General features: G+C 42.3%; 1 protein-coding gene across 1 annotated transcript; it reads right to left on the reverse strand.

The window, feature by feature from the left end:
* Positions 1-4,023: 4,023 nt before the first annotated feature.
* On the reverse strand, positions 4,024-24,684 carry cdc42ep1b (CDC42 effector protein (Rho GTPase binding) 1b). The gene is made up of 4 exons (XM_061710988.1): positions 24,540-24,684; positions 10,225-10,758; positions 8,730-9,262; positions 4,024-6,404 (listed from the first exon to the last, which is right to left on the reverse strand). The coding sequence occupies exons 3-4, from the start codon at positions 9,181-9,183 to the stop codon at positions 5,782-5,784; spliced, it is 1,077 nt and encodes a 358-aa protein (XP_061566972.1). The 5' UTR covers positions 9,184-9,262; positions 10,225-10,758; positions 24,540-24,684; the 3' UTR covers positions 4,024-5,781.
* Between the last annotated feature and the right edge of the window lie 1,822 nt (positions 24,685-26,506).

The raw sequence follows: 26,506 nt of genomic DNA on the forward strand, positions 1-26,506 counted from the left end.
CCTCCCTCCTCTCACCGCTGAATCTCCTTTTATTGATCACCTTCCTAAACCAATCAGATATGTCTACCAGTCACATGCCACAGCAAACAGACAAGGTTAGATGATTTTTTAATTATTTTTAAATAATACCCAGGAAAGCAGGCCTGACCCATATGGGTGTAGATACATGGGGTAGGTTGATCTGTTGATCTGCCTGGAGTGTAAAGGACCAATATGCCTATTTCGCATGTGGGACCTGAAAATAAACATTGTGGTTGCAACTGGTAGCCATGTTCTTTTATCTACTGCTTATTCAGTCATGTAACTCTTAAAATGTCAACTAGACAGACAGAAAAATGAATGGGGGGAATACACACATATACACTCAACAGCCACTTTATCAGGTACACCTTGCTAGTACCGGGTCGGACCCCCTTTTTCCTTCAGAACTGTCTCAATCCCTCGTGGCACAGATTCACCAAGGTTCTAGAAGCATTCCTCAGAGAGTTTGGTCCATATTTACATGATAGCAACACACAGTTGCTGCAGATTTCAAATCAAATCAAATCAAACTTTATTTATATAGCACTTTTCCTACAAATAATGAAACACAAAGTGCTTAACAGAAAAAAAAACAAGAAAAGACAAATAAACATAAAACTTATTAATGCCCCCCCCCCCCCCTCCCCGCAGACAAAAGCACACTACAATTCACCTAAATTCCTAAATTACACACACAGACACGCACGCAGACACATGGTGTAGACATGGCTAGGCACAGAGGATCCAGGTGACGAAACGGTAACAGGGAGCCGTCCACGCCAGGAGGTCCCAGAGCCCGCAGCTACAAGGGGAGGGGGGGGGGGGGGGGCCCACAGAGACCATCCCGGCCCGGACGGAAAGAGGAGTCCACACCACAGCGGTGAAGCCGTGGTGCAGAGCTCCACAACCATCCAGGCCAGAACGACCCCCAGGACGACCCCCTGCAGGCCAGAGTCACTCCCAGCATGGAGGCTCCCCATGAGGAAACACTGGAGATAAAAGCTACAAGAAAACAGGATAAAATACACTAAAGGAGTTTATAAAAAACATAAAACATACAAACATAAAATCCTAAAAGTATGTCTAGAAAGTAAGACATTAAAAACTAAAATAATAAAACAGTAAAATGTATAAAATAGACCATAAATAACAACTAAAATATTTAGATAAAACATTGAGATTAAACAAAAATAAAATACGATAAGAAAGGATAAACTAAATATAAAACAGAGCAGTAAGATTCAATAAAAATAAGGGTGAGCATAAGAAATGTAAAAGAGTTAAATGAGTCAGTTAAAAGCCTGATTAAAGAGATGGGTCTTGAGCCTCTTTTTAAAAACATCAACAGTCTCTGCGGCCCTGAGGTTCTCCGGGAGGCTGTTCCACAATCGGGGACCATAAAAACTGAATGCCGCCTCCCCGTGTGTCCTGGTTCTAACTTTTGGTATGGTTAAAAGGCCAGCACCGGAGGACCTCAGGGTCCGCGAGGGTCGATAGGGTAAAAGTAGTGCAGACAAATAAGAAGGCCCAAGACCATTAAGACACTTAAAAACTAGTAAAAGAACCTTAAAATCGATCCTGAAGCGCACGGGGAGCCAATGCAGCGATTTTAAAACAGGTGTAATGTGCTCCCGCCCTCTGGTCCTCGTCAGCACGCGTGCGGCTGAATTCTGTAATAATTGTAGGTTGTACATGTTCTTTTTAGGAAGACCAGAGAGCAGGGCGTTACAATAATCTAAACGACATGAGATAAAAGCATGCATTAGCACCTCCGTACTGGCCTGAGAGAGAAACGGGCGGACTCTGGCTATGTTCTTAAGATGGTAAAAACCGATCTTTGTTATGTTTTTAATATGTGGAATAAAAGTGAGCTCAGAGTCAAAAATCACGCCCAGATTTTTAACTGATTTTGAGGGTTTAAAATCCTGTAACTTTGGTAAAAGTTTCTCTCTCTGGCCTTCGGGACCGATGAGTAAAACCTCTGTTTTGCCCTGGTTGAGCTGTAGGAAGTTTGCTGCCATCCATGACTTGATGTCTAAAATACAGTTAAAAAGGGCATCAATTTGCCCAATGTCATCAGGAGACACGGCGATGTACAGTTGCGTATCGTCAGCGTAACTATGGAAGCTGATGCCGTGTCTCCTGATGACGTCCCCAAGGGGCAGCATGTACAGATTAAAAAGAGTTGGACCTAAAATTGACCCTTGGGGAACCCCACACTTTATCTTATAGGTTCCTGAGGAACATGTATCCATACTTAGATTTGTCGGCTTCATGATGAAAATCTCCCGTTCCACCCAGGGGCGGAGCAGGGGTCCCAGCCTAGGGGGGGCGAAGCATTCTAGATGGGCCCTTGTGGCCTAAACATCCCCGTTAAAGCATAATCGCTAAAAATGCCACAGATCAGGCCCACTGACACACAAACACAGCAGCAGCAACACGGTCAGAACCATTTACATGAGGTTTCAGCACCATGGATTTACCAGTCATTATGTCAAACCTAATTATAAGCCTAATGCAGACTTTGAGATATAAGTGTCAAACTGGAGATAAAAATCAAATGACATCCAGTGATGTCTATGGAAGCTCATTTCCGCCAGTAAAAGAAAAAAATAAGATGAAATCTTAGCCTTAAAAATAAAAATATCCCCACGGTAAGTCATAATTATGACATAAAAAGTCATCATTTCGACTTTCTATCTCATAATTTCGACTTTATCTCATAATTATGACTTATCGTGGGGATATATTTATTTTTAAGGCTAAGTTTTCATCTTAGCCATAGATGTCTGATTGGCCAAGTAGCACAATTCAGACACACGTGTTCAACCTACACGACGATGTAGGCCTATCTAACACAATCAGACACGGTGGTCAAACAGTAACAAACAATATATATTCAGCATTATGGCAATGTTATCAGAAATAATGAATATTATGACAGTTTACCAATGATGGTTTCATCCAGCGGTGGGCGGAGAACCACAACAAAACACATTTCCATCTGGGGTGGGGGGCAGCACATTGAACGATCCAAAATGCAAAAACTTTTATTTTAAAACTTTTTCAAATCCGAACTATTTCCGAACCATCAGCCGGTTCTTCACCTTTCAATCACTTTGCTCTTATCCACGGCGAAGTCCCTCTGGATTGAGAGCAAGGTGAGGTTGCCAGGTTGGGCAGGTTTCAGAAAAATAAATATATTAAAAAAAATATATATAGAAAAATATATATTTGGGCTGCTTTTCCTGGGTTTTACTAAATATTTAGGAGAAATTATTAACAAAAAAAGTTTCCATTATGGCAGAGAAAAGTAGAAACTTACACAATAAACTCACTGATAATGTATTTGCTTTAATCTACTCCATTTTATTGTAGTTTTTGTTTGGAGCCTGAACTTTTTTTTAGGTTATTTAGTAATGTGAAGATGAAATGTATTATGCATTTAATAATTTATAGTTTTAACAGAGAATGTAAGATTCGGGCTGGTTTTTCATTATTTCGGTGGGTTTTACGTTGCATTTGGGCTGGAACCTGTCAGATGTGGCAACCTTAACCTCAGCACTGGATTTCTTAATGACTCGTCTTTTTGGTCACAATAAACTTGCTCTCATCAATGGCGAAGTCCCTCTCGATTGAGAGCAAGGTGAGGTTTGATAGTCTGGCCTCACCCATGCAGCCCGGAGAGAGTTTTTAATCAACTTCAGCTGCTGAAACTCAGCATGAGTTTAAGGCTCTGATGCGACAACTGGCTCGACGCATTGCTACGGCGTAGGTTACGCGGAGATGCGCGCCCTACGCCGTAGGTTCTGTGTTGGTGTAACGCGGAACTATAAATCAGCCTTAAACAGATGCGCGCACGAACCCGTGCATGACAGGCAGACACACACGGGGAGAAGGGACTATTTGTTTCATTTTTATTTTTTAAACAACTTTATCCTTATGAACACAAGTTATATACAGTCCAACTGTCCTTATTTTATTCAGAACACTTTTTTTTTCCTCTTCGGAGTGGGCCCCCCCGGAGCAGTGGGCCCGGGGCGGCCGCCCCCCTGCCCCCCCGCCTGCTCCGCTAGTGGTTCCACCGCATCCCAAAGGTGCTCTTTTGGATTGAGATCTGGTGACTGTAGAGGCCGTTTTAGTAGTGAACTCATTCTCATGTTCAAGAAACCAGTCTGAGATGATCCTTTATGACACGTTATCCTGCTGGAAGTAGCATCAGAAGATGGTACACTGTGGTCATAAAGGAAAGGACATGGTCAGCAACAATACTCAGGTAGGCTGGGGCGTTGACACGATGCTCAGTTGGTAGTAACAAATTGTGCCAGGAAAATATCCCCCACACCATTACACCACCACCAGCAGCCTGAACTGTTGATACGAGGCAGGAATGATCCATGCTTTCATGTTGTTGATGCCTAATTCTGACCCTACCATCCGAATGTTGCAGCAGAAATCGAGACTCATCAGGCCCGGCAACGTCTTTCTGTTGTGAGCCTGTGTGAATTGTAGCCTCAGTTTCCTGTTCTTGGCTGACAGGAGTGGAACCTGGTGTGGTTTTCTGCTGCTGTAGCCCATCTGCCTCAAGGTTGGACGTGTTGTGCGTTCAGAGATGCTCTTCTGCAAACCTCAGATGTAACGAGTGGTTATTTGAGTTACTGTTGCCTTTCTATCAGCTCTAACCAGTCTGGCCGTTCTCCTCTGACCTCTGGCATCAAGGCATTTCCCCCGACAGGACTGCCGCTCACTGGATATTTTCTCTTTTTTGGACCATTCCCTGTAAACCCTAGAGATGGTTTGCGTGAAAATCCCAGTAGATCAGCAGTTTCTGAAATACTCAGAGCAGCCCGTCTGGCACCAACAACCATGCCACGTTCAAAGTCACTTAAATCACACATCTTCTCCATTCTGATGCTGGTTTGAACTGCAGCACATCGTTTTGACAATGTCTACATGCCTAAATGTATTGAGTTGCAAACATGTGATTGGCTGATTAGAAATTTGCGTTAACGAGCAGTTGGACAGGTGTAGCTAATAAAGTGGCCGGTGATTGTATACATATCTGTGCATGAATACACATGCACGTTCCTTCAGTTATCTCCTGACTGTCAAGCATCACTATCCATCAGATTATTATAATTACTGCTATAAATCTAGAACTGGGGGTATATTTGAATGAAATCAAAGAAAGAGATAAAATATTAACACCATGTTAAATTACAGAAACAGTTAAACAACACCTAGGATAAAGTTGGTATATAAAGGTTGTTTTGAACTCAGTGACAGTATCGATTTAATCAGTTCAGGAGAAATCAATAAGAACATACAGATAGAGAGCATGGGATTAAATAATTTCAGAAAATGAAGCATAACACAGATGTTTAAAGATTAGTAACAGAAGGTAAGGACACTGTCCTCTGATAAAAATCAGTATTGAAAGCTGTAAAAAAGAATGAAAATGTATTTACAGCCTAGTTATATATTACAATAAACACCTTCATCTTTATTGATGTAAACAAGTCTCTGCTGACTATCACAGGTATATGATGTTAGTTGTGGATATAAAAAACACATATATCAAATATCAATAAGTCTTTCCTCCAGATTACAGAACCGTGTCTTCTAGATGAAATGATCTGTGTCTCTGTGATGAGATGAATGTTCTCATGGAGAAACAACAGGACAGCAACCAGCAACAACAATCCTCTTTCCTGACTACAAATGAACCCAGGTAATCAGACAGTTAATGAGTCCAAACATCTACACCTTGATCTCCTCTTCGTCCTCAGTAAAGGCATATGGTGTTTTTTGGTTTTTGCAGAAGGCAGCAGAGACGGTGTCGTTGCCCATCCGTGTTGCCTTTGTGAAGGAGCCGCCACCATAATGACGAGCCAGCACGTCAGTCGCCCTCTGGAAGCGTTCTGCCTCCATTACAGGTTCTGCTCTTTGAGGAGAAACAGTGGACGCATCAGGAGTCCTGGGAGACCTGTCCTCCTCCTGCTGTGTCCAGTTAGGACTCCCACTACTGTTCATGTTGTGACTGACTGGTAAGTCGAACATGGAAGAGGTGGGTGAAGTCATTTTGGGGGTCTGCACAGGTGTGTCTGTCAGAGAGCTGTCCTCTTCTCTGTCTTCTTCGACTCCTCCTTCTTCCTCACCTGCTGCTTGGTTGTGATTGGATCTCTGAAATGAACTGGAACTGTCAATCAGACTCAAAACCTCAGTCATGAGAGAGGGGCCGAGGTCCACGGTGAACGAGGCGAGGGAGTCAGAGCGAGTCAGTGGGATGTTGTCTGGTGGAGAGGCTTTACAGATGTCTCCATCCTGAAAGTGTCTCTCAAGTCGTGATATCCGGGGCAGAGTGACAAACCCAGACTGCACACCTGGATACAGAAAAAGTGACAGGATTATTGGTATTATTAAAGTGACCCTCAGTCTGGTTTTCTGCACTAATTTACCATTAGATATGATCTGATCTTCAAGTGAGTCACAATTAAAGAAAACAATGTCCCTAAGCTAATACAAAAAGTTATTTCTTGTTAGACATCACAAAGCTGGAAAAGGTAATAAAAGCCTGAACTTTAAGAAACCACTTTCAGTCGTTCTGGATCAGACCTGGAGTTATGGTGCCGGACAGCCTCACATTATCCTGTAGGACATTTTAGTGTTATATCCTCCACCTAACTTCACCAATGTGATAATGGTGAACTTTTTGTTTGTTTGGTTTTTGGAGAGCAGCAGGTTATTCTCCATGGTGTTCAGCCATGATCATGTACCTGCTCTTTACCTCAGAGGATTCTGCATTGTTTCTTTAAAATCCCCTTGGCTGACCCCCCACCTCTAGATAGACACACTGTTAAACTCTCAATTGATAAAGTTTGTCAAATCGTGAAGTGATGGATGTCTAAGACAGAAGTTACTTTGTTAACCGTTTCCAGCTTTGTGCAAATCAAATCCTCTTGATCATATGTATTCAGAGATCTTCTCTTTTTGATGCATGAATGCATGAATGAACAGCTTAAAATGTTTGAGCGTCAAATTAGACCTCCAGACTCATTTTATTAAGTGATCTCTAGGTGTGTACAATAATGACTCCAATTGGTTTTGATTATTCTTTACTGTACTGTAAATGTTAAATGTTTGATTCAATTGAAAGACATGATGAATTATAGTCTTTTGTATTATCATCTTAAGCACACTGTGTTTATCTATCTAACTTTGATGAAAAGCCAGTCAAAATTTATAGAAAATGAATGCAGGAAATCAGTTAAGTTCTTGGTGTTCACAAAGTTTTTTCTTGCCATTGTATGGTGCATTTTTTTCATTGCTTCATAGATATTTTTTAACGTATTATTGTCACCACCTCATGAGCAACTGCAGCTTTGGTGACCTTTAAACATCTTTGCATCCACAATGCAGAGTTTAGAAGTTATACATGACCAGCGAAGTTACATATATCTTCAATTTTTTGCAGAAACAATCGGTGACAAAATGAGGAATCTGCCCAAATCAGCCCAGCAATTCAACTTGTTCACCAGAAGGTGGCAGCATGTATCAACCCAGCAGACATTCAGGCGTTATTTTACAACGCTTCAGAAATGTATGACCGTCGGTCAGTAGATAATGCTGGAAATTTAAGAGGTATGATACCACTGAAATAGAGAAAAAAGATAGATGTGGATGAGTAAAGGTATAAATTATCAGTATAAATGTGTGTGTGTGTGTGTGTGTGTGTGTGTGTGTGTGTGTGTGTGTGTGTGTGTGTGTGTGTGTGTGTGTGTGTGTGTGTGTGTGTGTGTGTGTGTGTGTGTGTGTGTGTGTGTAGGGGAGGGGGGGGGGGGCTACACTGGGCTAGGGTGTAAATGAAATAACAACATAAATCCTCAAATCTGTAATCGCGGAAAGCATCCATCCTCCCTGAGCTCGGAGTGTGCCAGCTCTACCTCACTCGGGTAAATTCCTTTAGGATTGGGTAATAACTCTGAAGGGAGAAGAGGGGGTTTCCATCAGCTTCCCACTGCTGCCAGATTGGATAACAGATACAACCACTTTGTGTTTATGGTGCTCACTGAGACTGATGAATGCAGAGATGACAGGAAAGGCCCTGCTAGTATCTCTCTGTTCAGCAAACCAGCTGTGGGTGTTTGTGATTTTAGAGGTGACTGTGTACAGGTGTTGCCAAGGAGACTGCAGATGACTCAAAAGTATCCTGACTGTTTGTTTGTTGTCTCAGAGGAATGTGGAAAAGATGTCAAGAGGGCTCCTGGCCATCCAGCTTTGTATGTCTACTGACATTTATAGTCCTGTACCAGGTCTGCTAGAGCGTGAAAAAAGACTATCAAGACATCGTTTATTATTTTAGGAGTTCTTATTTGCCTTATTTTTGACTTATGTTTCTGATGTGTCTTTTTTCTGAGTCTTTTAATCTGGTATTGTGATTTGCTTTGATATCAGTTAAAAGTGTGTTTGATTTAATGTTAATCATATATTAAAAATGTGTGTTTTCATGCAAATCGACTTTAGGAGATTACAATCAAACCTGATAACTTGGTGTGGATTAACGTGTAGCACTCAGAAGATGAAACCATCATGTTTGAGTACAATTACTGCCACTATATGTTCTCTGCTCACTTTGAATGAAGATAAGCTCTCCTCTAAGGTGCTTTCCATGAATCCCATGCTGGGATTGCTTATCTCTATTATCTCACCATATGTGCAGAAGGAATCATCCGTGGAGCTAATGGAGCTGGGGAACACCATCCTATGGAGGCACCCATTAGTAGCGTCGATGTTCAGCTGCGGCAGGGAGATGGCATTCTTGATGATGGGTGAGATGTCCGGCGGAGGGGACGACAAGTCTCTGGATTCCTCTTGATGCTGAGACCCAGAGTTCCTCCGTACGTGACGGAAGGTGCGATTGAAGAAGCCAGTTGATTTGGAGCTGTATGACGAGTCCGGACTTCCTGGCTCCCGCAGGCCCCCGTAGTTGCTGAGGAAGGAAGTGTCACCAAACACGTCCCCTCCACGGCCAACATGCATGGTGTGGCGAAAGTCGCCCAGGGGCGGGCTAATCATGTCCACTGAGAGATCGCTCTTGAAACGGCGTTTCCCCTGATTGCCGGACACGAGGCCTTTAATTCCAGGCAGCTTCCCCAAACTCATGATGACAGAAAAGTTGCGTGGTTTCTCTTTAAACTGAATGAGAATGCCTGAAATCCGAGTGCATGTCAATCAATCAAGTCTGGAATCCAGAAAGAGAGAGAGAAAAAAATGAAAAGCTGGACAATGACAACAGAGAACACAAATGGGTGGTGGTGCAGGGAACTGTACAAATCCATCCTTCTCCACAGCACCAGCCTGCTATTCCTCCACCACTGCGTAGAGTCCGTCTTTAGGATCTAAACTGTCAGACACCAGTAGAGAGATACTGTAGAGCCTGTCGAGTCCTTCAATCCCTTCCTGCTTCTTGTCTTCCTCACCCCCTCACCCGCCTGTCCCAAAAGTCCAAACTCGTTCAACTGCGCAGCAGCAGCTTTCAATCACGACCAAAACAACAAAGAGGATAAATTACAAGGCCGTGCTTCACTTCCTCTGGTTCCCACATTCCATGCGGTTGGAGAGTTTGGGGCTGGCGGGGCACCGGTCATATCTGGTTCAGTGACTGACTGTCTAGAAATACAAAACCCTGCCACATCTGTAAATGTGCAGACGTGTTAGTGCAGCCAAACAACTCAAAGACTGTGTTTGACTCAAACAATCAAAATAACCGGTGCTTACGTTGAGCTCACATGGTTTTTAAAAAAAAAGGGGGGGGGCTGTCTTGTTGTCATCCCAAACCTACGTTTCACTTGCAACACTAAGAGGATCACCTCACCAGGAAGCCTTGTGAAGCTGAAGTATGTTTGAAAGAGAGATTTTAATAGTATAGCGTGCTGAAGTTCATAAATAAGGATTTCTTATTGGATTGAGTCACTTTATAAGCTTCTTAATAATGTTACTCAGATTTTATGGTCTCCTCCCTCTTACTTACCAAGCCATGACCCCTGCACGCACTGTTCCCAAGATGCAGTTATTTAGAAATAAAATCACACCTTTGTGTACTGATCTTGATCATTATAAACATTTCACCTGATCTCTTGTTATTATTCTCATGCTTTCAAATAAAACAAATGACAAAATACAACTATGTCCGTTGTTGCTTACTGTCATTGAGGCCTTTTAGTGTACATCTCAACTTCTGAGAGGATCTTGGGTGTCCCCGCACTTCTCTTCCTTGATGGCCGAGCTGAAAAAACAAGGGCGTACAGTCATGCCTCCTCCAGAACCGGCTGATCCATGCGTGTGGCAGCGCACTGTCCAGTTAATATCCTGCCTCCAGACCAGCCACCTTCCTTCCTGGTTCCTAAGTCTCCTGCACTGAGGATTCAACACTTGAGAGGCAAAAAAAACACTATCCACGTGGAGGAAAAACAAGGGTCATACGCTCTTGAAAAGGCCAATAAAGTAAAGCGTTGTAATCCAACAACTGTTTTGTCTGCATCGTCCTGGAGGAAAGATAAAGCTCCTTCAGGATTGTCCGCGGACTGGATTAGCTGGTAATCCCTGCTGTCTTCCCTCCCTCTCTGACTCCCTCGCTAGGCCTCTGCTGTCTTCAATCCATTTACTTCTTTAGTGTTTTCCAGGTGGTGGTGGTGGTGCGGTCCTGATTCTTTCAGTTCACAAGAGGTCAGCTGAAGCCTGCAGACAGAAAAGAAGAGAGATGTCAAGAAAAGGAGCATTCAGTCCCAGGAAATGCGTGCCGGCAAATAAAACTGTTGCTGTTTTTGTCTGAGCAGTTCGGGGGTTAATCTGAAAGACAGAGTCAGTTTTTTTTAATGAGTTTCGATTAATCCTAATATTTGGACTCTCATTACTAAAGTTAATCAATAATTAAATTCAGATTATTGATGAAACAGGTGATCTGCAGGAATGGTTTTTGCACAGCTTGTCTGCATTCACTACACTGCAGTGAACAATACCAGATCTGTACATGATTACAACAAACATTCACTTCACCAGAGGTAAAATATAATTTCTCTGTTTACTACAGAATCCAAACAGCATGTGGTTCTGCTTTTCCTGGACACACTTCTTCCCGCTGGCTGAAGAAATGAATCCACGAAGAGGGCGGACCAGTAAGCTTCAAACACGTGACCTCTCCAGGACAAAGCTCACTTGGGATTAACTTTGCAGACTGCCGGAGGTACTTGCAGACTTTGCTGCCTAGCTGATCTTGAACTGTGATATAACAAATTCACCCTGGCCTGGACAAAGATCACTTTCAAGATCTTTCCATTTATCTGGGTTTTCAACAATTCCAGGTGAAATGTTGATGGGCAGCTCTCATCCTAGATGATCTTTGGACAATTAAGATGGAAAACAGTGAAATAATAATGATGAATGTCTAGCGCCAGGAGGACGCAACATAGTGGCCTTTCATAGACCGGAGGAAGGATAGAGGAGGGATTTTAGCTGTTGCCTGACACTCTCTGACCTTGCAGCTCTAGACCATTTAGCTTAAAGGAGTGATTAAGTCCTGTGGGTAGGAGAAGGTGACAGACAGATAAACATTAGCCATAGAGGCAGCTGCTGTAAGCCACAACACCTAGTTTGGACAACATCTAATTAGAAATAGCTTTGTGTTGAGTTTAAGTTACATTTTTGAGTAACATGTTTATACTAATGCCACATTTCAGTCATCTGATGAGTAGTACACAGCTTTTACCAGTAGGATTAATACTTTTTCTGTTGTTTCTTTACTTTTTCAACCAATCTGCCAGACTTCTATCGGATCTTTCACCTCCAACGTTTCTTTGTAAGCATTGCATTCACCTTGAATGTTTGTGCAAAGTGTAATGCAAACTCATAACTTCACTTTGTGAACTTTACAAAGAGGCATTTAGATCTGTTACACATAGTATTTATCTCTAAAGTGTACCTGCAGGCATTTATAAACCAGTCTGTTTCACATCAGCTGCCTGGCTGATTGCAGACATGGTGGTTGGCAAGTGTAATGGGAATGTCGTGCAGCGGGAAGAGCAGACCGGACGCCTTCTATTATGGCCATCAAATAAAGGATCTGAGCATGGTGATGGGAAACACATTTTTGGCTTCTGTCTTTTTGTGATTTTCTTTCCCCCCCAGACTTCTATTTTGGTCTCTGCCTTCAATTGGTCTTGTTGTTACTTCTGTTTTCCCCCTCAATCACAAAAACATGTACCATAAAACATGCTTTTCTTCTCTGTCACTCTCCATGCTTCACGCAGATTTGCTGTGCCTGTCAAACATCTGGCACCACAGAGTCACCAACTGGAGCTCAGGGCTCTGATGGCATCAGACGGGTTGTGCAATCGCTCAGAAAGGACAGAAATCTGTGCATGCTGTGGACTGTGCTCACAGACGTGGGGCTGTGCCGCAGTTGCCAGCGCTGAGCCTGCTTCTCCTTCTGGTTCAGAGGGCTGTGGTACTCCGCGAGCACGGCACCAACAAAGTGTGGTTGAGGTCAGAACACCCTGTCCATTACGCAGAGCGCAAAAATACAACATGCACTCAGCTTACGAAGATGTACAGCTGCAACGTGGCAAAGTGCTTATTGTCCTGCCAGCTCGTATAGAGCAGCAAGTATGTAAATCTCTTGAAATTAACATGTTTTTCCACATTAGTTTGGCATAAAATGTTATCAGATTTGTATCTAAGTCTACTAGATATACAGTGCCTTGCGAAAGTATTTGCCCCCCTTGAACTTTGTGACCTTTTGCTACATTTAAGGCTTCAAACATAAAGATATAAAACTGTAATTTTTTGTGAAGAATCAACAACAAGTGGGACACAATCATGAAGTGGAACGAAATGTATTGGATATTTCAAACTTTTTTAACAAATAAAAAACTGAAAAATTGGGTTTGCTAAATTATTCAGCCCCCTTAAGTTAATACTTTGTAGCGCCACCTTTTGCTGCAATTACAGCTGTAAGTCGCTTGGGGTTTGTCTCTATCAGTTTTGCACATCGAGAGACTGAACTTTTTGCCCATTCCTCCTTGCAAAACAGCTGGAGCTCAGTGAGGTTGGATGGAGAGCGTTTGTGAACAGCAGTTTTCAGTTCTTTCCACAAATTCTCGATTGGATTCAGGTTTGGACTTTGACCTGGCCATTCTAACACCTGGATATGTTTTTTGTTAACCATTCCATTGTAGATTTTGCTTTATGTTTTGGATCATTGTCTTGTTGGAAAACAAATCTCCGTCCCAGTCTCAGGTCTTTTGCAGCCTCCATCAGGTTTTCTTCCAGAATGGTCCTGTATTTGGCTCCATCCATCTTCCCATCATTTTTAACCATCTTCCCTGTCCCTGCTGAAGAAAAGCAAGCCCAAACCATGACGCTGCCACCACCATGTTTGACAGTGGGGATGGTGTGTTGATGAACTGTGTTGCTTTTACGCCAAACAGAACGTCTTGCATTGTTGCCAAAAAGTTCAATTTTGGTCTCATCTGACCAGAGCACCTTCTTCCACATGTTTGGTGTGTCTCCCAGGTGGCTTGTGGCAAACTTTAAACGACACTTTGTATGGATATCTTTAAGAAATGGCTGTCTTCTTGCCACTCTTCCATAAAGGCCAGAAGTGTGCAGTATACGACTGATTGTTGTCGTATGGACAGAGTCTCCCACCTCAGCTGTAGAGCTCTGCAGTTCATCCAGAGTGATCATGGGCCTCTTGGCTGCATCTCTGATCAGTCTTCTCCTTGTATGAGCTGAAAGTGTAGAGGGACGGCCAGGTCTTGGTAGATTAGCAGTGGTCTGATACTCCTTCCATTTCAATATTATCGCTTGCACAGTGCTCCTTGGGATGTTTAAAAGCTTGGGAAATATTTCGTATCCAAATCCAGCTTTAAACTTCTCCACAACAGTATCTCGGACCTGCCTGGTCTGTTCCTTGTTCTTCATGATGCTCTCTGCGCTTTAAACGGACCTCTGAGACGATCACAGTGCAGGTGCATTTAGACGGAGACGTGATTACACAGGTGGATTCCATTTATCATCATTAGTCATTTAGGTCAACACTGGATCATTCAGAGATCCTCACTGAACTTCTGGACAGAGTTTGCTGCACTGAAAGTAAAGGGGGTGAATAATTTTGCACGGCCACTTTTTAAGTTTTTTATTTGTTAAAAAAGTTTGAAATATCCAATACATTTCATTCCACTTCATGATTGTATCCCACTTGTTGTTAATTCTTCACAACAAATTGCAGTTTTATATCTTTATGTTTGAAGCCTAAAATGTGGCAAAAGGTCACAAAGTTCAAGGGGGCCAAATACTTTCGCAAGGCACTGTAGTAGGTTAACACAGTGTGTTTAAACTGAAAGCACACAAACTTGTAGACTTGTATCTTGTAGACAAGACAAAAAAACCTGCATAGGTTAATTACTTCAATAAGAGCTAATTGAAGTAGGTAGCTTGAAAACCTGTAAAATCAGTAATGTCATGCATTTGGAGATGTAATTTAGAGCTACTCTAACTGACAATCAAAAGTCTTATTTAGACATCCATTAATACAAGTTGTCAATAAATGAGGACGGTTTAATACTGTGCGCTCAGCTAAGACACCACCAGGGCCTAGGATTTCGGTGGCCCTAAGCAAGATTTTCTTTGTGGTCACAAAAACACTCCAAAGAGAAAACTCCAAATCACATTATTATTGAATTAACTTTCATAAGGGTTTTGTGCAATGCAACCTAAATGCATTAAATAAATTGAACTAAATCCCAGTTGAGAACCTTTTAAACATGTGGCCCCCCTTAGCAGTTGTGGCCCTGAACCACCACATAGAGCGTTTAATCCAGCAACCAGATCTGAACACAACACGGAATCCTCAATGAGGTCAAAAACATCCCAACAAGTAACAGCTAAGTGCTCGAAGACATCACTGGAAATGGCAAACATTTCTTTTCTTCAGTCTACCATGCAAGTCATTGACCAGGCAAGGTGTCCATGGCATACGCCAAGGAGGAAGCCACAGCTCTCAAAACAAAAAAATGTGCAGCATGCCGGAGATTTTTCAAAGAGCACTGTGGCAATCCACAACATGATGGAGAAAATAAAACAAATGAAAAAAGGAAATGAAATGAAATGAAACAAAAACTGAATTATTCAAAACCAACATCAGCACAGCTTCAGCATCAAAGCATCATCCCAGTTGTGAAGCATGGGGGAGGGAGTATTATGATTTGTGCTTCTGTTGCTGCCTCAGAAACTGGATCACCTGTACTTCATCAAGAGGAAAATTAATTCCCAATATTATCAATATACTGTATAGTACAGGATAAGGTCAGGGTGGCGGTCCTCCAACCGAGACTTTAATGGAAGTTGGGTGATGCAGGTCAATGCCATCAAGCATCAAAGTAAATCCAACACAAAATGGTTTCAGAAAAAGAAAATTCACCTTTTTTCAAGTGGACCAATCAGAAACCAGACATTTTTTATACTCTGGAGCCCCTGGTACAGGGGGAAAATATCATTTAAGAACATAAGCCTGATATTACGCTGGGCGTAAAGGTATACAGGTGCTGTGAGAGGACCTCAGGATAGCTAGTCACATCAGACATCCCGCAAATGTGTCTGAACTGCCAAAAGATTTTTAATCAACTCTTAAATCTATTTCCTCCAGTACTGTAAACCTTTAATGAGTGCCTGCAATTAATTCTTGATCAATTGTAATCGCTTGGTGTTATCAGCCAAAGAAGATTATGTTTGTTATCATAATTTGAAGATCTGTCCACATTTTATGGTAAATTAATGGAAAAACTAGTCAGTTCCAGTGGATTTACATGTTTTTTCTTGCCACCATAGTTTTGACTGCACTAACATACTAACATGTGCTAATGTGTGAAGGCACATGACAGGAATATAGCTTCATGACACCTCCATCCCACTGAGGACACATTTCTGATATGGCACATGTATTTAAAATCTGTATCTCCTACTGCACTTTCCTTGGTGGTCTGCAGGGTCAACAAAATGACTAACCCTTAAGAAATATATACATCACTCAAGATAAGAATTCAGCACAAATTAGACTTCCTCAGTGATTTATCTTGCAGTGCATAAATACTGTAAAGGAGACCATGGAGGAAACCAGAAAGGCAAGCAAACAAATCATTCTTCACAGGCAGGCTTGACCTTTTCAATCATTCTCCTGTTTCATTTTTTTTAAACATATGGTACTTCTGTTCACACACTGCAGGAGAAATAAGGTCAAGCAAGAGAGAAAAACAAATAAACTGTATGTCATTCCATTCAAAAGCTCGGCCTGACAAACAGTAGAAGGAATCATCGCTTCTCTAAAACTTCAATCCCGCAAATGCAAACAGGGAGGTTCAGCAAGAGAGAGAAAAGATAAAACTTGCTTTTTAAAGTGAAATTTCTGTCGTCCCTTAGGAAGTAAAAATATCAAATAGTGCAATCAGCTTACATATTCTGGGCTTTTACTGACGGATAAGCTTGCTTAAGCTTGTGAATGCTTTTACTTCTTTTAATAAAGGTGCATATCAAACACTATTCTTACACACCTTTGAGGTTGGGCCTTACTATATCTCCTATTTAGGTGTCCTGTTTGACAAATCTGCCCGTTTAAGTTTATAGGAGAGCGAAATAAATGGGGTGAAGTCTTGGGAACTATTCAAAGCAGACAATACAAGCAACGTTTTATGCTCGCTTTCACCCTCTCAATGGTTTATTCCAATTACTTGATTACATTTATAGGTCTGTTCGAGGAGGAAGAGGAACTCATTTCTCCCATGCCTTCTGATTGTCTTTCGGCGGCCAAGCTCACCACCATTCCTCCTTAGGTCCATTCCACCTGTAGGCTCACTTTTGATGAGTAATTGTATACTCACGTATGAAACTTATCTTCTAGATTCACTGCATTATTTGTCCTCACACAACTGGAAAGTTGATTTTATTAATTCATGAGTGTTTTATAATAGATTTGACTCCCTGAATCACTGGCTTCATGGTCTGACTGATGGTGGGATACATAACTTAAAATTATTGGATATAAGACTACCAGACTTTATTTATGGGCAACCTTACCATAACCCTCTATGAATCTTTAAAGAGACTTTAATCAAATCATGACTATTGAAAGCACAATAACTTTTGAATTTGAATTGAATTAAATTGAATATGCATTTTTGTCATTACAAGGTTGTTAAACTGAATTATTTTTCCCAAGTACTGTTTCATTATGTCAACATAATAAATATATCGGTTAACATAACTAAACATAGCCCCCACCTTAATAATACTTGTTTTGAATAATAAAGCCTGCATTCATATCCTAAAATATAGGAATAAAGTTGATGACATTTTGATATAGTTTGGATTTTTGCAAAAAGAAAAGAAAATCTAACTATGATGTTAAGTAGTTGTCAGGAAAGGTGTGGCAGGTGTAGAAGGACCCAACTTCAGACTCTAGCAAGGAATCCAGCAAGTGAGGAAAAAACTGAATTTTATTTGCTCATTGAAAAGCAAATTTTATGCAAAAAATAGGAAAACAGGTCTCCACACATCAACACATGTAACCACATGGTGAACCAAGCCAAGGATCTAGGAAGCATGACAGAGTGTATAAACTGACAAAATAACAACCGTGCAACAACAACAACCACCAATTGACGTGAAAAATCTAGAGTGAGTCAGAAATGCGAAGCAAAGCAGGGAAATATTTCTAAATAAAACAGGAAGTGACGTTAAAACATAGACCATGAGGTCAGAAACAATAGCTGCAACAAAACCTAACAAACCTTAAAAGTCAAGGTAAACAGTATCACAAAGAATCATTGACCTAAACTCCTTAACTCCTTAACTGACAGTAATTAGGGCCCGAGCACCTTCAGTGCGAAGGCCCTATTGTATTTGCAGGAATTTTTATTATTATTATTATTAGGGCCCGAGCACCTTCAGTGCGAAGGCCCTATTGTATTTGCAGGAATTTTTATTATTATTATTATTATTATTTTTTTTTTTCTTCTGACAAAGTGATGGCCTTTTTGCCCCCCTTAACATGCCCAAAAAGTCACCAAATTTTGCACCCAAGTCAGGCCTGGCGAAAAATTTGATATTTAATGGTTTGCATTAATGGGCGTGGTAAAATGGCTCAACAGCGCCCCCTTGAAATCTTTGTGTCTCAAGCCCCACGATACGGTTTGACGTACATGCACGAAAATCGGTACACACGTGTATCATGGGACAACTTAAAGAAAAGTCTCTTGGCGTCATGCCTGAAACCGAACAGGAAGTCGGCCATTTTGAATTAATCGTGTCACTTTGGCGCAATTTATGCCATTCCTTCGAGAGTTAATTCAGCCCGAACCGTATCGTGAACCCAGGTGTGTTATACATCAAAATGTGCGTCTCCATCCTGCGACTACACGCATTACTTTTCTCTTTCAAAAGTGTTACCGTGGCGACGCTAGACGCCAACAAGCGCACCCCCCCTTCATCTGATTGGTCCATATTTGATAGTTCCCCAAAAGGCACCAAATTTGGCATGCAAGCCAGGCCTGGCGATAAATGTGATATTTAATGGTTTACATTAATGGGCGTGGCAAAATGGCTCAACAGCGCCCCCCGGAAAACTTTGTGCCTCAAGCCCCACAATACGGTTTGACGTACATGCACGAAAATCGCTACACACCTGTATCATGGCACAACTTAAAGAAAAGTCTCTTGGAGCCATTGCCGAAACCGAACAGGATGTCGGCCATTTTGAATAAATTGTGTCATTTTGGCGAAATTTATGCCATTCCTTCGGCAGTTAATTCAGCCCGAACCGTAACGTGCACCCAGGTGTGTTATACATCAAAATGTGCGTCTACATCCTGCGACACCACGCATTACTTTTCTCTTTCAGAAGTGTTACCGTGGCGACGCTAGACGCCAAAAGGCGCGCCCGCCCTTCATGTGATTGGTCCATATTTGATAGTTCTCCAAAAGTCACCAAATTTTGCACGCAAGCCAGACTTGGCGATAAATTTGATATTTCATGGTTTGCATTAATGGGCGTGGCCTAACGGCTCAACAGCGCCCCCTAGAATACTTTTATCCGCCATAACTTTTGAATGGTTTGACATAGGAAGTTGTGGGTGGTGTCATGGGACTCTGTAATGAGTCCTTAAGCTTCGTTGGCCTTAATTAGCCCCGCCCCTTCTTCTGATTGGTTGTCCCGATTTTCTGCTATAACTTTGGAATGGTTTGACATAGGGAGTCGTGGGTGGGGTCATCAGATTCTTTATGGAGTCCTTGACCTTCATTGGCCTAAATTAGCCCCGCCCCTTCTTCTGATTGGTTGTCCCTTTTTTCTGCTATAACTTTTGAATGGTTTGACATAGGAAGTCGTGGGTGGTGTCTTTTCTGATATGCTTATGGGGGGCGGTGGCCGTGAGTGCGAGGGCCCGTTCATCGCTGCTTGCAGCTTTAATTATTATTATTATTTTCCTGACAAAGTGAAGGCCTTTTTGCCCCCCTTAACATGCCCAAAAAGTCACCAAATTTTGCACCCTAGTCAGGCCTGGCGAAAAATTTGATATTTAAAGGTTTGCATTAATGGGCGTGGCAAAATGGCTCAACAGCGCCCCCTTGAAAACTTTGTGCCTCAAGCCCCGCGATACGGTTTGACATACATGCACGAAAATCGGTACACACCTGTATCATGGGACAACTTAAACAAAAGTCTCTTGGGGTCATGCCCGAAACCGAACAGGATGTCGGCCATTTTGAATTAGTCGTGTCATTTTGGCGAAATTTATGCCATTCCTTCAAAAGTTAATTCAGCCCGAACCGTAACGTTCCCCCAAGTGTGTTATACATCAAAATGTGCGTCTCCATCCTCCGACCCCACGCATTACTTTTCTCTTTCGAAAGCGTTACCGTGGCGACGCTAGACGCCAAAAAGCGTGCCCACCCTTCATCTGATTGGTTCAGACAGAAAAAACTTTGCGCCTCAAGCCCCATAATACGCTTTGACGTACATGAACGAAAATCGGTACACACCTGTATCATGTCGCAACTAAAAGAAAAGTCTCTTGGCGCCATGGCCGAAACCGAACAGGAAGTCAGCGATTTTGAACATTCTGCATTAATCGTGTAATTTTGGAGCAATATATGCCATTCCTTCGAGAATTAATTCAGCCCGAACCGTATCGTGAACCCAGATGTGTTATACATCAAAATGTGCGTCTCCATCCTGCGACTACACGCATTACTTTTCTCTTTCGAAAGTGTTACCGTGGCGACGCTAGACGCCAACAAGCGCACCCCCCCTTCATCTGATTGGTCCATATTTGATAGTTCCCCAAAAGGCACCAAATTTGGCATGCAAGCCAGGCCTGGTGATAAATTTGATATTTCATGGTTGGTATTAATGGGCGTGGCAAAATGGCTCAACAGCGCCCCCCGGAAAACTTTGTGCCTCAAGCCCCACAATACGGTTTGACGTACATGCACGAAAATCGCTACACACCTGTATCATGGCACAACTTAAAGAAAAGTCTCTTGGAGCCATGGCCAAAACCGAACAGGATGTCGGCCATTTTGAATAAATTGTGTCATTTTGGCGAAATTTATGCCATTCCTTCGAGAGTTAATTCAGCCCGAACCGTATCGTGCACCCAGGTGTGTTATACATCAAAATGTGCGTCTACATCCTGCGACACCACGCATTACTTTTCTCTTTCAAAAGTGTTACCGTGGCGACGCTAGACGCCAAAAGGCGCGCCCCCCCTTCATGTGATTGGTCCATATTTGATAGTTCTCCAAAAGTCACCAAATTTTGCATGCAAGCCAGGCCTGGTGATAAATTTTATATTTCATGGTTTGCATTAATGGGCGTGGCCTAACGGCTCAACAGCGCCACCTTGAATACTTTTCTCTGCCATAACTTTTGAATGGTTTGACATAGAGAGTCGTGGGTGGTGTCATCAGATTCTGTATGGAGTCCTTGACCTTCATTGGCCTGAATTAGCCCCGCCCCTTCTTCTGATTGGTTGTCCCTTTTTTTTGCTATAAACTTTGAATGGTTTGACATAGGAAGTCGTAGGTGGTGTCAAGGGACTCTGCAATGAGTCCTTGAGCTTCTTTGGCCTGAATTAGCCCCGCCCCTTCTTCTGATTGGTTGTCCCTTTTTTATAATAAAATCGCCACGAGCCGCCAGTCGCTCTCGCGCTGACTCCCGCTTCCTGATTCAAACGTCTGCCGGCCCCGCCCCCCGACCAATCGGTGGCGAGTAGGGTGATGACGGCCCCGCCTCCCGACCAATCAGTGGCGCGGAGGGTGATGACGGCCCCGCCCCCCGACCAATCGGTGGCGAGTAGGGTGATGACGGCCCCGCCCCCCGACCAATCAGTGGCGAGTAGGGTGATGACGGCCCCGCCCCCCGACCAATCAGCTCCCTGTAATGTGGTGACGTCAGAAATATTCCCAGCTCAGCCCGGTTACAACCTTGGCAGAATGGTTACAGAAAAAGTAATAATTAAAATAGTTGGGTTTTACTAATATTTATAACTTACAAATATTTTAAAAAACTAGAAAAAACAGCTCCAGACTTACATTACTAAATATCGATATGTTGGTCTCTCCTAAGTCAGTAGGTCAAATAGAAATGAGAAGCTGAGTCTTAGCTCAGCCAGAGTGTTCCCGTCTTTGGAGTCAGAGATCAGAGTTCGATTCCCGCAGTATCCAGACTTTTTTGTCAGCAATTTTTTTTTTTCTACATCAATATGTGCGTCCCTGTCCTGCAATGACGCACATTACTTTTCTCATTTAAAAGCGTTACCGCGGCAACGCTAGACACCAAAAAGTGCGCCCACCCTTCATCTGATTGGTTCAGAGGGAAAAAACTTTGAGCCTCAAGCCCCATAATACGGTTTGACGTACATGAACGAAAATCGGTACACACCTGTATCATGTCGCAACTTAAAGAAAAGTCTCTTGGCGCCATGGCCGAAATTGAACAGGAAGTCGGCCATTTTGAATTAATTGTGTAATTTTGGCGCAATTAATGCCATTCCTTCGGCAATTAATACGGCCCGAACCGTAACGTGCATCCAGGTGACTTATACCTCAAAATGTGCGTCTCCATCTTGCGACTACACGCATTACTTTTCTCTTTCAAAAGTGTTACCGTGGCGATGCTAGACGCCAAAAAGCGTGCCCCCTTAATCTGATTGGTCCATATTTGATAGTTCTCCAAAAGTCACCAAATTTTGCATGCAAGCCAGGCCTGGTGATAAATTTGATATTTCATGGTTTGCATTAATGGGCGTGGCAAAATGGCTCAACAGCACCCCCCCCGGAAAACTTTTCTCTGCCATAACTTTTGAATGGTTTGACATAAAGAGTCATGGGTGGTGTCATGGGACTCGGTATTGAGTCCTTGACCATAATTGGTGAAAATTAGCCCCGCCCCTTCTTTTGATTGGTTGTCCCTATTTCCTGCTATAACTTTTGAATGGTTTGACATGGAGAGTCGTGGGTGGTGTCATCAGACTCTGTATGGAGTCCTTGACCTTCATTGGCCTGAATTAGCCCCGCCCCTTCTTCTGATTGGTTGTCCCTTTTTTCTGCTATAACTTTTCAATGGTTTGACATAGGAAGTCGTGGGTGGTGTCATTTCTGATACTTATGGGGGGCGGTGGCCGTGAGTGCGAGGGCCCGTTCATCGCTGCTTGCAGCTTTAATTGTAAATTCTGATTTCAAAACCCATAGACTTTCAGAAAACCCCAAGGTGTAACCCTGACATGTCTTCTTCTTCTTCATACCATAAAAAAATGCACAATTCTTTGTTTTCGCCACATACTTTAAAGGTCCATGTACTCAATGTACAATTTCAAATTTAGTGAAATTAATCAATAAACAATAGTTTTTGTCTCTCCTGTTGTCTCTATTGTTTGATTTCACTTCCATGACAACTCTGCAGGGGTTTTTTTTCTTACCAGGTGAAAATATATTTATATCATATAAATTAACCTGAAACGGTAAATTCATATAATTTATATAAATTATATGAATTTATATAAATAATATTACTTTATACAACTTACCATGTCAGGTGGATTTATATAAAGCAATGCATGTATTTCTCTTGGTTGACAGATGGCTCAGCCAATACCTAGCCATTATCACTTCCTCAGTCATCATCGTGCTACCAAGTTCTGCTTTCATCACAGAAACAATATCCGAGATTTGTTATTCCTCTGTAAACATCTGCCAGCAGCACTGCAGCCCCTTGGGTGTGCAGTAAAGGAGCTGGTAGCCACAGTCACCATCGATTTATATATACGGTGGGTGTGTTTTCCAGTCGCCTTCTTTTTGCCCACAGCATGAGGAAAAGGAGACTTTAAAAACACTCTTCAGAAAAATTATGGGTGGAATCACTGATGCATTATCCAGGGAGTTCTAGTCTTTGGGAGGAAAGAATAAAACCGACTATTCAGTTTGGCAATACTAACCCGTCATCCCATTCAAAGGGAACAGACGGCAACATTTAGGTGCTGCAGTTGTAGTGGGTACATGTGAGCGTACGGTTAGGCTATGTATGTATTCACTTCCAGAAATAATGCTCTAGCAGGAGCTTTGTCAGACACAGACAAGAGAATGACGCATACCTGCCTATAAAACTCTCAAGTTGATGGCAAATAAGTCCATTTAGCCTTTAATGTCAAAATGGTCCGTCACAAACATTAATTGGTTAGAAATGTTATGTGCATAATTGTCCTATTCAAATCCATGTTGGGCTGCCAGTAGACTAACAAAAGATTGTGTGTCTCGTTTAATGACACTTCTGCTGGCCAGCTGCTGCAGTTGAAATGGCCTTTTTAGAGATGACACTATGTCTTTGAGAGCCCAGTGATATAGATCTGGCCTCAAGTTAGACTGAATTCTAAATGTTTCCAACAAACAACATTGCATATGTTTACTTTTTTAAGCTCCAGTTCCTAGAAAATGAAAACAGTGCAGTGAATCCATCTGACATATGTGATTGCAACTAGTCTTATTGGAATATGATTCAAAACACAAATCACTTGAATAATGGGAAGTTAGGCTGCCAAAGGGGATGTACAAAATTCAGTAACTTCAAAGTGACTGAACATTGCACACAATGAAATAAGTTGGTGCCAATATGAAGCATTTTGAGAAGTTGCTCAACTTTGACGTTGTATTTTTGGTATGGTGTATCCTCAGCTGCATTGTGACCACAACTTGCTTCAGGGGTAGTTGCAATGACTGTTTTGGACGTCTGCAGATATTTATCAATGACTGTGGCTTCTGCATTTGTTCTTCTCTTTCAGGCACCGAGATGCGCTCAAGCGCTGCTTAAAGGAAATCCTACAAGACTGCGTTTAAGTAAGACAATGCAAAGACACCCTGCAAGTAACTGTTTAGTCTGAATTCACATGCATTAAATAACCTTTGCACAGACTTACCTTTAAAAAGAAGTTGCACTGTGACAGGCTGTTGCGTGTGATGTCCAGTTCAGCTTGGGGTCTGCAGACTGCATCAGCGCGGTGCTGAAGCGCCTCTCTCCTGCTGCTGCTGCCGCTGCTGCTGCTCGTAAAGTGAACTGGCAGGAGACGGAGAGCTGGAGGAGATGGTGGAAGGGGGTGGACCCCAGGGACGTCAGTATATAAATGGATGTGAAGTGAGAGAAGCCTTATTTTAATAGAAATAATTGTGCAGGTATTTCTGAAAAGCAGACAGACACACTTCAGAAGTACAGAAGTACAACAACGTACTGCTCTGAGGTCATGGAGGAGGCAATGTCAGGAAGATCACCGTGAGCATGTTTTCAAGTCACACTGAAACTCCAATAATAAACCACCGTGACTCTTCCCACACTGCTCTGTCAGTCCGTGGTTGTGCTTCTGGTCTAAATATGGGTTTTGTTTTTGCTTTTATTTTTTTTTATCTGCTTGTTTGCTTGGTGTGAAAAGCCTCTCAATGTCTGAACTTATGATTATCTCTGGGGATAAAGTCAACTCAACAGTGACTCTGTAATCCATCCTCAGACATTGTGCCCTTTGGCTCTGCACTTTAAACATGATATCCTCGGACCTCCATGAGCGACATCTAGCTTTTCTTTTTTCTCTGTCCTCTCTTCACTACGCTCGGGACAAAACTGGCCTCATTGGTATGCTTTCATGAGAGCATTCAACAGTGGTTGAGCTCTTCATCAGTTTTTTGAGGTTTTATAGCTGTCAAAGATGAAATATCGTCTGAACTTTTCAAACGTATTATTTAAATACTTGAGAGTTTGGCATTTAAAGTTTTGAAAAACTGGTTTGTCTGTTTAATGAGTTGGTCCACACAGATAAAAAAAAAGCACTGAAAAAACTTTTTTTTTTAACCTTGATTAAGTTCACGTTGATCAATGAAAAAGACAAACAAAATACACCACTCCATATTCTTTCTTTACACTACATGGATTAAAGTATGCCTGGTCGGTGGTTTCACTGACTGTGATGGTTGTACCAGCTGCTGCACCCTGGCAAATCATCTTTTTAAAGTTTAGAGAATTTTCTGGGAGAACAGAATCAAAGTGGAAACACAGCTAAACTGAATGAGGGACTTGATTAAAAAAGATGAAGAAGCAGGGAGGATACAGGAGAGGATGCTTTGGAAACGAGCCTGTCAACTCTTTGCAAAAGGAAAAAGGGAGGTGGTTGAAGAGAAGCAGATCTGAGCGGACGTGGGGTGGTTGAGGATAGGCATTATCACCAAGGTTACATGAATCAAGAAGGGTGAAAAACTCCTCTTGCCAATATCAGATGATCACATGAGCAAAAGGGCAACGAAAAACTCCATGTATTGGGAGCAAGAAACCATAGACTGTCATGCTGAAAATATATAGACGTATTTGAATTATATTTTGCTCCTGGTTTTCCATTTAGATTACGGAGTGAAATAAAAGATGGTTAAAAGAAAATAATAAAAAGACCATAACACAAAGTCTGTGAGTAAAAGAGCAGGCGAGGGAAAGGGTGGAGAGAAGGGAATTCTAGTAAAACAGGATGAGAGGTCTCAGCCAGGCAAATGTTTTCTTCACAGGAAATTACTTTCTCACAAATCAGACAGACAGCCAAGAACCTTAAGTCCCCTTTAAGCAACCCACACAGTCCTCCACAGCTCCTTGTCACTCAAGCATAAGCTGAATAAAATACATACAAAGAAAGTCTCCGTGTAAAAGTGATTTCCCTTAGACTACTCAGTCTCATCCTCCGGCTCCTGCTCTGGAGGACACATCCAGGTAAAGTCTGTGGATCTCATGAAAGCCGGATGTGTGTTTGGACGAGAGCGTTCAGCTGGAAGACTTGATGGTTATAACACACAAGGCTGGATTAAGGGCTGAATGACAGACGCTGATCCTTGTCTTTGATCGGCTGCTCTCCCATTT

This window comes from Cololabis saira, chromosome 21 (genome assembly GCF_033807715.1).
Source record: "Cololabis saira isolate AMF1-May2022 chromosome 21, fColSai1.1, whole genome shotgun sequence".
Lineage (NCBI taxonomy): Eukaryota > Metazoa > Chordata > Actinopteri > Beloniformes > Belonidae > Cololabis > Cololabis saira.